Source organism: Aythya ferina (assembly GCF_964211825.1).
Source record: "Aythya ferina genome assembly, chromosome: 4".
NCBI lineage: Eukaryota > Metazoa > Chordata > Aves > Anseriformes > Anatidae > Aythya > Aythya ferina.
In genome coordinates, this window is record NC_140300.1 from 61,000,422 (window position 1) to 61,015,547 (window position 15,126).

The 15,126-nt window shown below is 41.9% G+C and overlaps 1 protein-coding gene across 15 annotated transcripts in view; it reads left to right on the plus strand.

Annotated features, from left to right (window-relative positions):
- Nucleotides 1-15,126, plus strand: part of CSGALNACT1 (chondroitin sulfate N-acetylgalactosaminyltransferase 1) — a 51,866-nt gene that overhangs the window by 34,694 nt on the left and 2,046 nt on the right. For 13 of the 15 annotated variants that reach the window (XM_084516622.1, XM_084516625.1, XM_084516624.1 and 10 more), the window contains 6 exons: nt 6,450-6,666; nt 7,906-8,007; nt 8,786-8,964; nt 9,374-9,468; nt 12,077-12,158; nt 12,519-13,948. In XM_084516622.1, coding sequence (XP_084372748.1) covers nt 6,450-6,666; nt 7,906-8,007; nt 8,786-8,964; nt 9,374-9,468; nt 12,077-12,158; nt 12,519-12,802 — 959 coding nt within the window. In that variant the 3' untranslated portion in view covers nt 12,803-13,948. Of the gene's footprint in view, nt 1-6,449; nt 6,667-7,905; nt 8,008-8,785; nt 8,965-9,373; nt 9,469-12,076; nt 12,159-12,518; nt 13,949-15,126 lie in introns of those variants that run through there. The other 2 variants (XR_014692195.1, XR_014692196.1) reach the window with 1 other exon arrangement.

Below are 15,126 nucleotides of genomic sequence, written 5' to 3' on the forward strand. Positions count from 1 at the left end.
CATTTCTTCCATGCCAGCCAAATTCTTCTTGCTCAGAGATGGGACAAGGGCATGGGCGAAGAACTGGGAAGTTCTCCTTCTCCTAGCAGCTGAGTGCAGCACGGGGCTACTTGCTTCCAGTCTGCTTCCTGCTGCCTGCTCAGTTTATCATTTCAAAATGTTGCCACTGTTTATTATAGGAGCTGTCGTCATACTCTAAGGATCTGAACAAGCACGTATGAGTGCTTGGCACCAGTTGCTTCACAGGGAGAGGCTGAGGAGAAAGGAGGAGACATTTCTTGCTGTACATTGCTCAATATTCCCCTGAAGTTACCTTTCTCTTAGAGCCTGCCTTTATGCACACGCAACCCAGGGGCTTTGCCTGCTTACCAGTGCTGTCCTTGAGGAACAAGGCAGAAACTGGTGTGCAGGCAGGCGTGTGGAAGGGATGTGTGCTGCAGCTCTGCAGTGCTGGCTCTGTGGTTCACTAATTGCCTCGTTGACTTTCACATTCAGTAATGAGCGAATTCAGAAGGAGGGACCCTCGCCTGCAACTCGGTGTGAGCTCAAGAAACCTTCCTTGTGTCCTCCCCTGCAAGGCAGGTGTCTCTGTAAATGAAAGGTAACAAATCCTCATTCTTCCTCAGCTGTGCAGACTGATTTGTTTGCAAATGTAGGGATCCACGCATTCAATCTGGACACAAAGAGCTGATTTGGCAGAAGATTTCCCTGCAGAGTTGCTTTGGAAGTTTGTCACCTCTTGGCAGTCTTTCCCTCATCCACCATCCTCCAAGAACAGCAAAAACTGCAGATCAAAGCACAAAACAAATCCATTGCGTTGTATATCATGGGGAGAAGGGAGAGGGGTTCCAATTCTGCTTTTCACGTATCAGTTGGACTCAAAACTTGCTTTGGAGACAACCCCTGTGTAACAAGTTAGTAACAGGCTGGATTTCGTGGCAGCTTCTGGCTGCTTCGCACCAGTTGAGCAACACAGCAACCATGAGTGGTGTTACCCAGCCAGCAGAGCCAGCTGTTTCCATTTTCTAGAGCTGCCCTGAGTAGCTGGAGCTTTCTGGGAGATGTGACCCAGTTCTGCATTGGAAGTAATAACACTTAACCCTCTTTTTATCATCCACCTGCTTTAGAAACAACAGCACACATGAGCTGCATGTGTCCCTTATGTTAAAGGTGGGGTTCCCGCTTTTGCCTTCAGGTTGGGCAGGTGGAGGGATGACACAAAAATCAGGTAATCGTGGTCAGAGATGGATTCAAAACCTGAACTGCTGCTGTTGATGTGAGACTTCTCTGTTTCTACCCAGTTCAGCAAAGTTTTTTTTACACCTGCTTTAGTCCTCTTTGCTTAAGTGTGCTGCTGATCCTGACTATTACTGGCATATTGAAGCAAACTGTGTTTGCTTGAGGCTCTTGTGTGGATCTCTTTATTCTTGTGGCTCGCACCTGATGCCTGCCATCACTTTTTGAGTTCTAGCTCATTGCTAACATGTACCAACAGGCAGAGTGATGGTGTGCTGCAATAAGCTTCATTAGGGTCTGTATCTCTTTTTATTTTCTCCATTTTGTACCTTTACTCTTTGCAGAGTACTTCAGTATTCTTCAAGTTCTTACATTTAAAGAGAAATATTTTGTCTCTGTGGCTGTGATCCCTAAAAATAAGTGTTTATAGATGAAACTACTCGTGTGTGGGAATTAGACTGTGACCTTACTACCTTACATCTGAGCTAAACTCCTTCTCAGCAGATCTGCAGTTACGTGAAATTTGGCTAGGCTTCTCAGACAGTTCTCCTTCCAGGAGTAATAGCTGACACGTGGTGGAATTTTCCATTTTTTCTCACTCAAAACCAAGAGAGCCACACCTTCTCCCTGGAGCCTGAACCATATCCATCTGGCTGCTGCTCTGCTCCACTTTTCTGTTCACAGAGGCACTTGGGCTGTCCAGCTGCTCTGAGCCTCCCCTCAGCCACCTTGTTCCTCCCACTTCTACACCACGTTCACAGGTTTTCTGCCACGAGGAGTTACTAAGAAACAACATGAAAAAGATCCTAAACAGGCAAAGGATTGTTCTGCTTCCAGTAGAAAGCTCAGTGGGCAGAACAGCAGGTCTTATCATTAATTTATGTAAATTGCAGAAGAGCTGTTATAGATTTGGAAGTCATTAATTTTCTCAAAGACAGGGGTAATAATTTGAAGACTCTGAAAAGCCTGAGCAGTGTTGCAGAAGTGAATGTAATCGCTGTCTGAGGATACTCTTTCACAATAGGAGCAGTTCCAATAAAAAAAAAAATCTTTGGATTGCTTCAGAAATACCCTGTCACAGCCCTGTCAAATATGCTGCATCATGAGTTTTCTACCTGGAGTGTGTGGCAGTCTAGTGACTGGAATGTTAAACGAGGTCTGAGACAAATGAGGAGGAGTGGCTTCGCCTTCTCAAATTGTCAAGTACTGGGGATGGGCTACCTGAGGCAGTTTTTCCCAGGAAGAAGACAGGGAGAAAGGATGATGCTCTCTCTTCCCTGAAGGATAAGATGCTCTATTTCTCTCTCTGGAGAGGGAAGACCACTGCAGTATTAGGTTATAAAGGGAACAATGAATACTGATAAATCCTAAAAGTGGTTCCTACGGCATCCAGCAGAATATCAGCAGTGAGCACCGTTCCAGGGACTGTTTCTATTGGCAGTGGAAGACCATGAAACCTGCGGTCTCTGGAACTGAGGCTAAAATTGGCATTCACTGAACAGCATTTTGATAAGATTGCATGACTGTGTGCTAGCTCTCACTTCCATATAGGTCTCTGAAGCTTGTCTGCCTGCCCTGATGAGTAGAGATTAGGTATTTCCATTTCTTCAGAGTGCCCTAGAAATTGCTGTTCCAAAGACTTGAAATTTACTGCTCTTTAGTCAGTCCTTCAGCCCAAGTCTCTTTTTTTTTGCTCTTACTTGTCCTTTTGCTTCATGTTAGGGCTAGTTTCTGCTGACCCAGGGCTTCTGGGCACTTACCTTTTTATATTGGGTTTCCACAGGCTTTTTTTCTTGCCTCTGAAAGGAGCAGTGCAAATCCTGAAACACAGTTGCTGTAATGGAAGCAAGAGGTGATTGATTAACCTTCTTTTGCCCATAGTGAACATCTAGCCTTTCCAAGGTACTCTATTTTCAGGAACAACCTTTTCAGGAAAGGTTTTTATTGTTGTTCTTGTTTTCGGAGCCTTTTTCTTCCCCTCCTTGTAGTTGATCTATTAAACTTGAGACTGTTTGCATCTTTGAGTGATGTAAAAATTCCCAATGGCATAAGTGAAGCCGTGCCTTCGGAAATGGAAAAAAATCTTGTGAAAAGCAGGATGTTCTGCTGGGTGAGTCCCCACAGTGACTCAAGGCATTCAGGCTCATTTCCAGGGCTTGCTGTCTGACCTTGGGCAAAGCACTTTGTTCCCTGTTTCTAAAAAAGATGCATCACTTCTTATGAGTTTAGGTGCTTATCCTGTAAGAAAGGAAAACAAGCAGTGTAAATGTGAACTGAGAGTAGCTGTGTTTAATTACATGCATTAAACCTACATACAGTTCTCTTTAAGATAAAATGTTAGGATTATAAACTCCTGGGTTATCACCTTGCACAAAGAAGCCTTGCCTTCACCTAGGTTGCTTCTCTTCAGCTGTACTAGAAATCTTCAACCAGAACAGGACCGAGGTGTTGGAAGAAGCCCCTGCTGACGTTTGCGTAGCACTAGGAGGGGACCCTTGGGTCGCCACATGCAGTGGGCTTTAAGCTGCCTCTTGTTTGTTTGGCAAAGCTCCCCTCATTCCTCTAATACAGCGTATATCTCTGGAGAAGAGGTGCTTCTGGGCTCATTGTTTCTTGGCTGGAATAGGAAGGGATGTAGAAAAGAGTTTTAGATGTTGCCTGGTAGGTATTAAGTTGGTTAATTTAATTTGGATCTTTGTTGTTATGACAAATGTTAATTCACCATGTCAAACATAAAACATTCCTATCCATTTCTCTCTGGAGAAAATGCAAATAGATTTTTTTATTTTTTTTTTTGTTTAGCTTAATAACTTTTAGTCAAAAGGCTATGTTACCCTGCCACAATACGAACTTCCTTGGCAAGACCTGTGTTCAAAAACTGTAAATGAGTGCACCCAGCCATATGCTCAGATTGGCAGCAAGCTTTCTGTCAGAATAAGTGAGAGAGCTGAATTGAAAGCCCTGGTTTCCATTCTCTGACCACCAGGAGGAGGAAATGCACGGACTATTTGGTCACCATTCAGGTGTTCTCTAGTGCAGGTCCAAGTTCAGTAACAGATACAGTTTATGGTCGGTACCTTGGGCAGACTGTATAGAAAAGGCTGGGGGGAATCAAGGGCACAGTTTTACAAGATTGGCAGCAAAATAATATAATGATGGATCTGCTATCTCATTGCATTCATCTGCTATGCTCGAGGAATGGAGCATTTGTTGAATAAGCTTCTTGTAAAAGTAAAACACAAAGCCAATAACAGATCATTTTTCTGCATATAATAACTAAGCAGCTGAAGTCCTCACTTAAGAATAAACACTTAGACAATGGTAGTGAAGATGAGGCAGTCCACAGAACTTGTGCTAGATAAAACCACACCTCATGAATCTGTTGGATGGTCTGGGCACACCGATGTAAGACCTACAATGCAAGTTGAAGAGCTTGTATCACTTGGCCATTCAGAGGAGACTTTGACCTTGACTGCCACAAGAAATTTTTGCAGAGCCAAAGATCTACAGGTCAGACACACAAGAATGTTATACATCAAGGAATAACTAAGATGAAAAAAAAAGAAAAAAGAAAAAAAGCTATTGTTTTGATTAAGCTGTTCTTCATAACTAGGTGAGAAGGGAAAAAAAAAAAATCAAGCTGAGGCATTTTCTTCCAGGAACATTTTCCCTGAATTTCTGAAGAGATAGAAAGCAATGCTATCACGCTATTCCGCTGATGAAGCTGTGAGTATTTTTATAGCAGGTGTAACTACTTAGAGCTAGCATTTCATTTTTCCTTCTTAAACCTAGTGGATCTAAGAAAAAGCTGTATGCACTGCAGGCCATGAAGCATCATGTTGATCAGATAAAATCTCTAGCCTTTTTGCCAACTACGTCGTGTCTGAAGTATTGAGAGAGGGAGTTAGGAGAATCTTATCAAGCAGAGATAGAGCGCTGACAGCATTAAACTAGGATGCTACTTAGTGTCAGTGTCTTTGCTAACTATGGTGCATTGTGCAAATTAACTAAAGCAAGAAGCCTTGGGCCCCTTACCAAGGGTAGTCCCTTGATAAGAGTGTGAACCTATCTTAAGAAACTGGCAGAAACTGGCCCTGCGGATGGACAAGAGCCAAGGAGCAACTGAGTCTGCATAGAGACAATTGGTCAACTAGCAGTGATGAGGAAGAGTAATCAACCTTCATCCCCACGACCCCCTATGACCACCACCAGGAGACATTGCGCAAGCGCAGATGGGAGGAGTTTATGGAAATGACTCCTTGGATTTAATCTTAATATGAAGCGGGGACGGGTTATGGATATGTATAGGCATAGTGTGAAACTTCAAGCATATACAACTCTTTGCTGCATATAACCAAGGCAAGTTTCTGTGTCAGGTGCACACGATTTTAATGGGACTACCCCCATGCTGCCCATACCTACTTTACAATCTTACTGACTATGGAGTCTGTTTTCCACAAGGCAATATCAGAATAGTATTTCAGGAGGACGTGACCGTTCCTTTTATGGTTCGTGCTAGCTCTCAGCGTGGGACTAATTTCACTCATGGAATGTGTTAAAAGCTCATTCTATATAGGAAATAAATACATCCAAAAGTACTGACCACCTAGTATAGGAAATCCTGTCCAGAAACATGTCTGCATGTTTCCCTTACCTTGCCACCTGCTCTGATGCAGCAGCGTAGCCACATCTGCAGTTTCTCTGAGCAGAAGGTGCAGAGCACCTCCCAGAAATGAGGAAATTAATGTGTTGATCAGGAAATTGCTTTTCTGAGAGATGGCTTAGTTGCTCATGCTGCAGAGAGGCAGGTTGCCTTTCGCAATGTCTGCATCGCCATTACCATGCGTGCTGTGTGCTGGGGTGGAGGCTGCATGCCTGCAGCATGCCGTTGGGTCAGTCTGTAAGCTAAGGACAGTATGTCTGCTGGGTTATACTGTGTGTGAGCAATTGGTAACCTTCGGGGGTTTGTCACTCAGCCAAGGCTAGGAGCGTGCTCGCCAGAATACCAAATGAGTCCCGCAGCCCAGGCTGTGTTGCTGCCAGAGTGACCACCTCCTCCAAACGACAGCAAATTGCATACTGTTTTAATGGTAAATGTCTCGTGCCTCTGCTGCTTTTTCAGCTCAGGGGTAACACATTAAGACTGCATCCTTCCCCCCCTACCCCAGAGCCCGTCTTTAATTCAAAAACTTCTCTATCTTGTCTTCACACAGGGATCTACCGCACAGAAAAAGACAAAGGCACGTTGTATGAGCTGACTTTCAAAGGAGACACGAAACATCAGTTCAAGAAGATCGTTCTATTTCGGCCATTTGGTCCTGTAATGAAAGTCAAAAACGAAAACCTCAATATGGCTGACACACTTATCAATGTCATTGTGCCCTTGGCCAAGAGAGCCAGCAAATTTCGGCAATTCATGCAGAATTTCAGGTGGGTCTCTGTTCCAGCGCTGCCTCTGTTTTATCTTGCTTATCTTACTTGCAAATTAAGATGCAATTTCAGGAATTACCAAGGCCTCCCTCGGTAAAAGTTATGCTACTTTTACATAACACCTCACTGTGCCATTAGGAAATCATTTTTGAGATTATAGAGACTGAAAGGCATCCGGTGCTTAATGCATTGTTTAGCAGTAAACGCAATTGTATTTCAGTCATCAGAGTTTCTGATTTGCATGTACCTGGCTTTTGTGTCTAAATCTGGTTTGTTGGGGCACATGCTAGTATGTGACACTTGTAAGGCCATCGTGCCATTAGTAGCAGAGGAACATTCTGAATGGGAAAAAAAAAGGAATGTAGTGCTCCCAGACACTTTGCCAGGCCCTGTTTGAGAAAGAGATTAAGGCAATCAGAGGCAGAAAGGAAATGTATTTGAAATTCAGGATAGTTACTTTTAAACTCCTTTTCTTTTTCAGCACAGAGGTGCTGTTTGGAGGGAAAACTTAATTGAGATACAGTTTTACATAGCTGCCCAGAAAAGACTGTCTTAGCAACAGATACTGACTCTTGCAATGGGATTTGTTTTGCTAATTACAGACACCTATAAATAGGCTCCTTGTCTAAATTAGCCATCTGATAAATGCTTTTTTGGGGATGAGAAAAATCACCCTCTGGCCATGCTGATCTCTCTGCTGATGATAAGAGAAATCTTGCTGACTAAACATTGTGCAAGTGAGGCATGATGTCTATTGCTGGGCCAGATTGGTTGTACCTTTAGGCTGTTGGCTTGATCTCCAGTTGATATTAGATTTTAGGAAATGTTCCTTAACAAAATGCCAAAGCTCTGAACTTGGAAATATCTGTTTTAAAAACAAGGTTAAGAGGTAGAAGTCATATAGCTTGTTTAAAGCCCTCCTCTTGTTCTTTTCATGTTCTCTGAAGTGCTACATTCGATGCCTGCTTGATCATTCCTGTGGCTGAATGGGCTGTTTGAGCAGTGTCCTATTATTATAGCAAACACCACCAAGAGAGTGGATGATAAATGTGCCTCAAATATAGTCTGGGGTCCCTTCTGACAGGCAGTGAGCCCTTATGTCAGTACAGAGACCCTTGTCAGTGAGTCATGCCCTCAGGAACGCCTTCCAAGATCCACCCTACTCTGCCTTCAGCTGGTGCTGGTTGTTGAAGAAAGCTAACTTGCGGGACAAGTCGTAAATCTGTCTCTGTTTTCTAGGGAAATGGGCATTCAGCAGGATGGCAGAATTCACCTCACTGTAGTTTACTTTGGAAAAGAACAGATGAATGAAGTCAAATCTATACTTGAAAATACCTCCAAGTAAGTATCTGAGTGGCTAATGTGCTGTTCAAACACAGCGACCGTACCATGAATTGGAGGCTAATTAGCTGCCCAAATTTGTGCCAAAATGTCCTTGACTGCATTGGAGAAAACATTCTTTTGCTTCTATCAGATAAAAGCAGCATTATCCTGGCAGTCCCAGATTTGCAGTTTCATGGTACTGGTCTTTAGGGCCACAAAGCAGATTTTACTGAATTTACCTCAGTGCAGCTTTTCTTTCAAACTAACATCACTCATTCACAAACTTTCTTACTGCTTTTGAAGGTGTCTTTTTAACTGTTAGGACTGAAGTCTCACTTCCAGAGTCAGGTACAGACATTCTCAGCAGAGCACACGGGACCTAGATGGTTTGAGCCATCTAACCAAAGTTCTTGGCTAGATCTTTTGCAGCCCTTTGTTATAATCTCTATGCTGGAAGAAGATCCTTATACAGAGACAGTAATATGACCACAGGTATTTTATATCTGCCTGCTGGCAATATTTTTGTCTATATAAGCCTTGTTGGGATTTTTGTGAGATCTGCCCAAGGAAGGTCTCTGACAGGAATACTAGCATAGTAATAAGGGAGTCAGACTCTGGATGTAGACATAGTGGAAATCTCCTCAAGACTTTAAGAGGTCATCTCTTCCCCTAAACTGCTCCGAGAACCCCAATACTGTAGATTTCTATGTTAGTTTTTTCATATTGGGTTTCCACCCGCACTTGTATTAGGAGCTGGAAGGAAAATGTAAGTTGCTGACTGTTTTCTTTCTCCTAGATCAGCCAACTTCAAGAACTTCACCTTCATCCAGTTAAATGAAGAATTTTCCAGGGGCAAAGGATTAGACATCGGAGCTCGAGTTTGGAAAGGAAGTAACGTTGTTCTCTTTTTTTGCGACGTGGACATATACTTCACAGCTGAATTCCTGAACTCTTGTAGATTGAACACACAGCCAGGTACTGCTGCTCATTGAGTACAGAGCCTTTCAGCAGGTTTTTAGCTATTGCATAACAGCCTCACCAGAGTATTCTAACATTTGAATTGGTAATGAAGCTGCTGTAAATCATTCTCGAAACTTAGAGAACTAATTAAGACATGTATAAAAATTCCATTGCTGCTTGGCTTTTGAAAGGTTACAACACCCCTGCACCCACTGTGACTGAATTCCTTGCCTTCAGCATCTCTGCTTTCTGGAACTGGATCTTTTTGTTGATTTTACCCTCTCAGTCTCATGCAAAGAACATAGGCTCAGTTGAAAACTTGTATCACTAGGTCTGGTTTTGGTCCAGCACAGAAAGCATCTTGGAGGAGCATGAAATGTGTTTTATGCAGCTTTTTAAAAAAATAACTTATTGTCATTTCCAGGAAAGAAAGTGTTTTATCCTGTTCTCTTCAGCCAGTATAACCCCAGTATAATTTATGGCCACCAGGATTCCATCCCATCTTTAGAACAGCAGCTAGTAAGTATATGTTCTTCTGAATGCCTGTTTTTACTTGGACAAAGCTTTCATTTTTTAAAAAGTGCATGTGCTACTGGGTAGCATTTCTCTATTCTTTGTGCACAGTGAGGTGAACAAGACATGTACTATGCAGACAAAATTAACTGCAGCAGTCACCTCACTGTGAGTTCTGCAGTTGTTTCCCAGGGAAATATATTGATACCAATTATTTTAACCATTGTTTGAGATTTTATACATAGAACCTGAGAATTTAAACTCTGTCTGCTTCTCTGCTGGAAGGGATTTTCTACTTAACAAACAACTACTCCATGGCATGAGTTGTTGTTTGTTTGGTTTTTTTTAGGATGAAAGTCCCTGATGTTGCTTTCATTTCCTCTGCACTGAATATTTCCTTTCCTTGCATGATCAAAAGCTGGTGCTTGCCAGGCACTGCATCTGTCAGGGCTCATGATGTCCCAGACTGGACACTGTTGTTGTAGTCAAGAGTTTGAGGCTGTTGAGAGCCCAGCAACAGTCACAACTGAAAAAAAAAAATCACTAGGGGGCTGAGTACAATCTTCTGGCATTGCTACAGCCACCTCATGCAATCCATCTAGAAAAAATAAGTATGATTTTGAAAACTACACCCCAAATATTTTTAAAGTTGTTTTTTTTTTTCTACTGCTCCCTGTGTTACACAACAAGTAGCCAGACAATCTTTTCTTTCTTCCAAAAGAGAGCGCGCTCTAGACTACTGATGTAGGGGAAAAGTTGTTAAAGATTAAGATTGTGTAGCACCCAGGGATTAAAAAATATTTTCTCATTCATGCAATTTTGTTTAAGCCATCACACTTAAAATATATTTTGTGTTACTGCAGTATCTGGAAAATTCTTCTCGTTGGTTTGTCTCGGAGGGAAACCTGTTCTGGCAATACCATAGAATTCGCATTAGCTCTTCTGTCTGATGAGATCCCATCAGAGGTCCTCAGGCTTGCAAGCACTGTGCTCAGAAAGGAAATATTGCTCAGCTCACAAACTGGCATACATTCCACAAACTGCGTTGTCAGGACTGCGCAAATATTTATAGCTAATATTTGAATCTTAAAATGCGATGCTTATTTCAGAAAGGCTTCTTGATTTCAAGAAGTACTGCCAATCTCATTTTTATGTAGATTTTTATATTTTCAGCCCATATTAGTTGCTAGGCATGAGGCCAGGTCTCTGCCATTAAAACAAGACAGTTAGATTTCTATCCCAGTATTTGGACTGCTGAGAAAAAAAAAATCCTTCAGAAATGTTTGAAAGAAATTGATTTGTGAAGCAGCCACTTGCACTAATGGGAAATAATAATGCTAATGCAAAAGAGTAGCTTGCTGTAAGGGCATCATTACGAAGATACCTTGTCATGGTGCAGACCTGACATATACAGTCTTGTTTCCTTCTAATTGGCTTCTGCAGTGGCTTGGATTTTTCAAGGAGAGAAAAAATGAGAAAACAAAGAGAGCAACGGGTGCAGTAAAATAAAAAAAATAATAATAATAATTTAAAAAATGATTGCTAAAATGACAGGGAACAAAAAGGGAGAGGCATGAATGAGAAACCGGGAGAGACTGTTTTGGAACGGGATTTTTTGGTAAAGGAAATGCTTGGATTTGTAAATCCAGAAATGGAAATCCTGCCTCATCATCTCCTCTAACATTATTGCAAGTGAAACCAAAATTTTCAAAAATAGCTGCTTAAGGATAGGTTTATAACCACCCCTTCAAGAGCATGAAGTATAGCTGACTTTCTTAAGGGATTTAAATTCCTGTCCAGTCTCTTGAAACTCTTGGATGCCTCACCATATGGGATTAGGTCACTCACCTGCATGAACTACGACCGTGGTGATACATATTTTTATATTTGCTTTTGAAAATGTTATGTGTGGCCTCTTGTGGCTCTGATTTTCTTTCTGTAATACACTATATTTTCATAATGCACCTTGACAGTGTAAACCACGCATTCATTCTGACAAAGGCTTTTATAGATTATATATTCACCACCTAATGTTTTCGGACTCCAGTTTTAGCTGGATTACAACAGCTCTGTAATGAAAATTATTCTTACCACTTTCCAAATTTTTGTCAAAGTTAAGGTAATCAAAAACTTGTCATTTGTGCAGTCAGATTAGAACATCTGTTTTCTTCCAGAGCTCTTGCAATCCAGATGTCACCATCTGCTCTACTGCAGAGTCTGTTTTCCTGACTTACCAGTATGTTTCTTACATCTGATTTGAATCGTGCAAAAACTTAATGATTTTGGAGGAGGATTTCCAGAGAAGCAAACTCCAGAGAGCAGTGGGATATTTCTCCACTTGGGCTACAACAGCAGGAGTGGAGTGAAACCTGATCATTCTCAATCAGGGGGTTTATCTGTGACAGCTAATGATATGGCTGTTTTTCTGGGCAAGAACATGCTACGAAATGTCTGCAAAAGCTGGCAGATGCTTTAGGATCAACAAAAACATTACATGATGTATAATAAATGGACAGTTGCTCCTATTTCTGACCACGTTCAGTGACTTGTTTCTCTGCTGTTCATGCTGAAAGCATTTCCGCTCCCATATAAACATTCCTTTTTTCCCATGCAGATTATTAAAAAAGAAACTGGATTTTGGAGAGACTTCGGTTTTGGGATGACTTGCCAGTACCGATCTGATTTTATCAACATAGGTAAGAAAAATATACTCAAATACATCTGTTGTTTTACTGAAGCTTAGAAAATTGTGATCAGCTTCCCTTTCCCAGGCCAGTGTGGCCGTGTCTCTGCTTTGCAGCAGTGATCTGGCTAGATGCTCAGACTACTCCCAAGTGCCATAGAGATTACCAAAATCTAAGCACTTTTTTAGTACAAATAAATCAATTTTGGCTGGTGGCTAAAGGTTTTGGGTTGAGGAATTTGAACACTTTGTTGTTGGCTGTTTTAAAGGGCTGACTGGAACTGGAGAACAGCTGCAGTGCAATGAATAGCATCACGTTGGGTAGTGGAAGGTATGCATTTCTAGTTGTTATTCTGGGTTTTCTTTGTGTCAGGTGGCTTTGACCTGGACATTAAAGGCTGGGGTGGCGAAGATGTGCACCTGTACCGCAAATACCTTCACAGCAACCTCATTGTGATCAGAACACCCGTCAGGGGGCTCTTCCATCTCTGGCACGAAAAGCGGTGTGTGGACGAGCTGACCCCAGAGCAGTACAAAATGTGCATGCAGTCCAAGGCCATGAACGAGGCTTCTCACGGCCAGCTGGGGATGCTTGTATTCAGGCAAGAGATTGAAACTCACCTGCACAGACAGAAACTGAACAGTAAGAAGACATGAAACCAGAAAGACAGGCAAAAAGCCTCTGAATGGATTTTTTTTAATATTTTTTATGAAAGGAGTTGCTAACTAGAAAAGATGGGATGAGACTGAAAGCCGATGGGGGTTCCAGCAGCCTGGCAGCAAAGCAGGTGGGGGAAGTTCTTGTCCTCACTACTTCTGGCTTTTCTTAATAAGGCTTTTAAGTTCTCCATTAGCCTGACTGTCCAGCACTTGCTCCTGGGGGAGACTTGAACACTTGATGAGATTCGAGGTCATGGAGACAATGAACATTACGTGAATGCCAGTGTGCTACAATAACAAATGGATGTGCTTTTCTGTGGAAATGTTTGTAAGATGTGTGCGGTTGTTTAAAGGATTGACCCTTTGGTGAACCGATAATAACGAGTGATTTTCTACATGTCTGAAAAGGGCTGCTTTCAAAAAGAATGATTTTCTTTCCGAAAAGAAAGCCTGATTGTTAACGATGGTTAAGCTGGAGAGACCAAAAATCTTTTACCCTTACAGGGCTGGGATGGGGGAACAGCAGCAGTGCACTTACCGTTGATGCAGAGACAAGAAATCTGTGCTTTCTAAAATTCAGAAAGAGAAAGCCTTGCCAGTCAAGTGTGATGTTTCAAAAATGCTGCAGGTTAGCATTGATTCTATTTTGTGGGCAGGGAACCAAAAGCAACGAGCCATGTCTGTACCACGTGAATCAGATGGTGTATTCCTGAGTTACAGTGTTATAAGTATCTCAAGATTCATTTTTAAATGGAGTTGGTTTTGCTTGAGAATTATGTTGTTATACTTGCGGTTTTCTAATTCTAACCATACCAGGAAATAGTACAGCCTTCCAACGCTGGGAAAATGCTCTGCAGATCTGTTTTTCCTGTGAATGGGAGCTGGGTTCAGATAAGTGAGGTGATGTTACTACAGAACCTGAGTGCTGGACAAAGCTTTATGCTGGAGAAAAGGAAATGCGTCTCACCTTGCAGTACTGATTTAACAGGAGACTTTAAACTCTGAACGCCAGATACCAAAATTAATGAACGTTTTCTGCTTTTATACCAAAGTTTTCCTTGTAAACCAAATCTAGAATCTTGCCCAGGGCATAGCAAGGTTTTTTGTAATTAAGAAAATAAATTTTTTTGGTGGATTACTGGACCCTGCAAATTATTTTATGGTAATTATAGGTGCATCCTAAAAATTAATTGTGTTAATAGATGTTTTTTTCAGCTGTCTAAAATTGTTGAAGGCATGATTTATTGCTGTTGTCAAGCACTTTCTTTTAACGCTGTTTCTCATTTTAATCTTTACTAGCCAACAAAAAAATGCATAGATTTGGCAATCCCATTTGGTTACCTAAATGCTGTTTCTCCCAGCGGTCTTTGTTTTATAGCTTCAGATTAATTCAGGACGGTCTGAAACTAGGTTCTAATGTGTTCTTTGGCTTGTAAAAGCTGAGGGAGAAGGATACAAGATAACAATGAGCAATGAATAAAATGCCACTTGTCCTGCTGCTGAGCAGTAGGAAGAGTATTTGTGAACCTCTCTAGAAAGCACTGTGTGCAGAACCTGCAGAGAACGTGCCACTGTTAGTACTTCCTCCCTTGACGTATATTTACATGTCTTTGCCTTCTGTTAGATGCAAGTGATCTTCATTGCAATTCTCTTGCAAAACACCAAGCATGTCCCAAAACAGTGCAAAAATAGACAAAGGTCCGACGGAAAGAGAGTTCTGTATGTTTACAAACAGCCCCCAGTGCATCACTTACCACAAAAACTTCAGCAATTACTCAAGCAGGTCCTCCAAAGAACAGTTTGGTCTCCAGCATGTATGACAAATTGTTTACAAATTAATCTGTTTTGATGGAGAAACCTTACAAATATTACTGTACTGGGAGGAGCCACATGTGGCTTGTTGAATGCATCTGAGAGCTGTGACAATTGAACTGTTGCAAGGTGACAGCTGTTCCTACACTCCCATTTAACCTGGATTTGAAACTGGATGATGCATATGGTAGAAATTTCATCGTAACTTGCCTTGAGCTTGGCCTTTCCTGTTTCCCATGACATTTTCCGTTTTCTTCCCTTAAGAAGAAGACCCCAAGACCTGAGCAATGTAGTGTAACTCTGTGGTAGGCCCCACTTGCAGAGCAGGGCTGGACCAGGTAATCTCCCTAAGTCCCTTCAAACCTCTGTTAGTCTCTAATTCGAAGCACTGGGCGCCGATAAGTTCAGCACATCACTGCCCTGGATAGTTCATCGAACCCCTGTCAAAGTTTTACATCTTATGTTTCTAAGAGGTCTGTTGTGATTTTCTTGCATGTCCTTTCTCACAG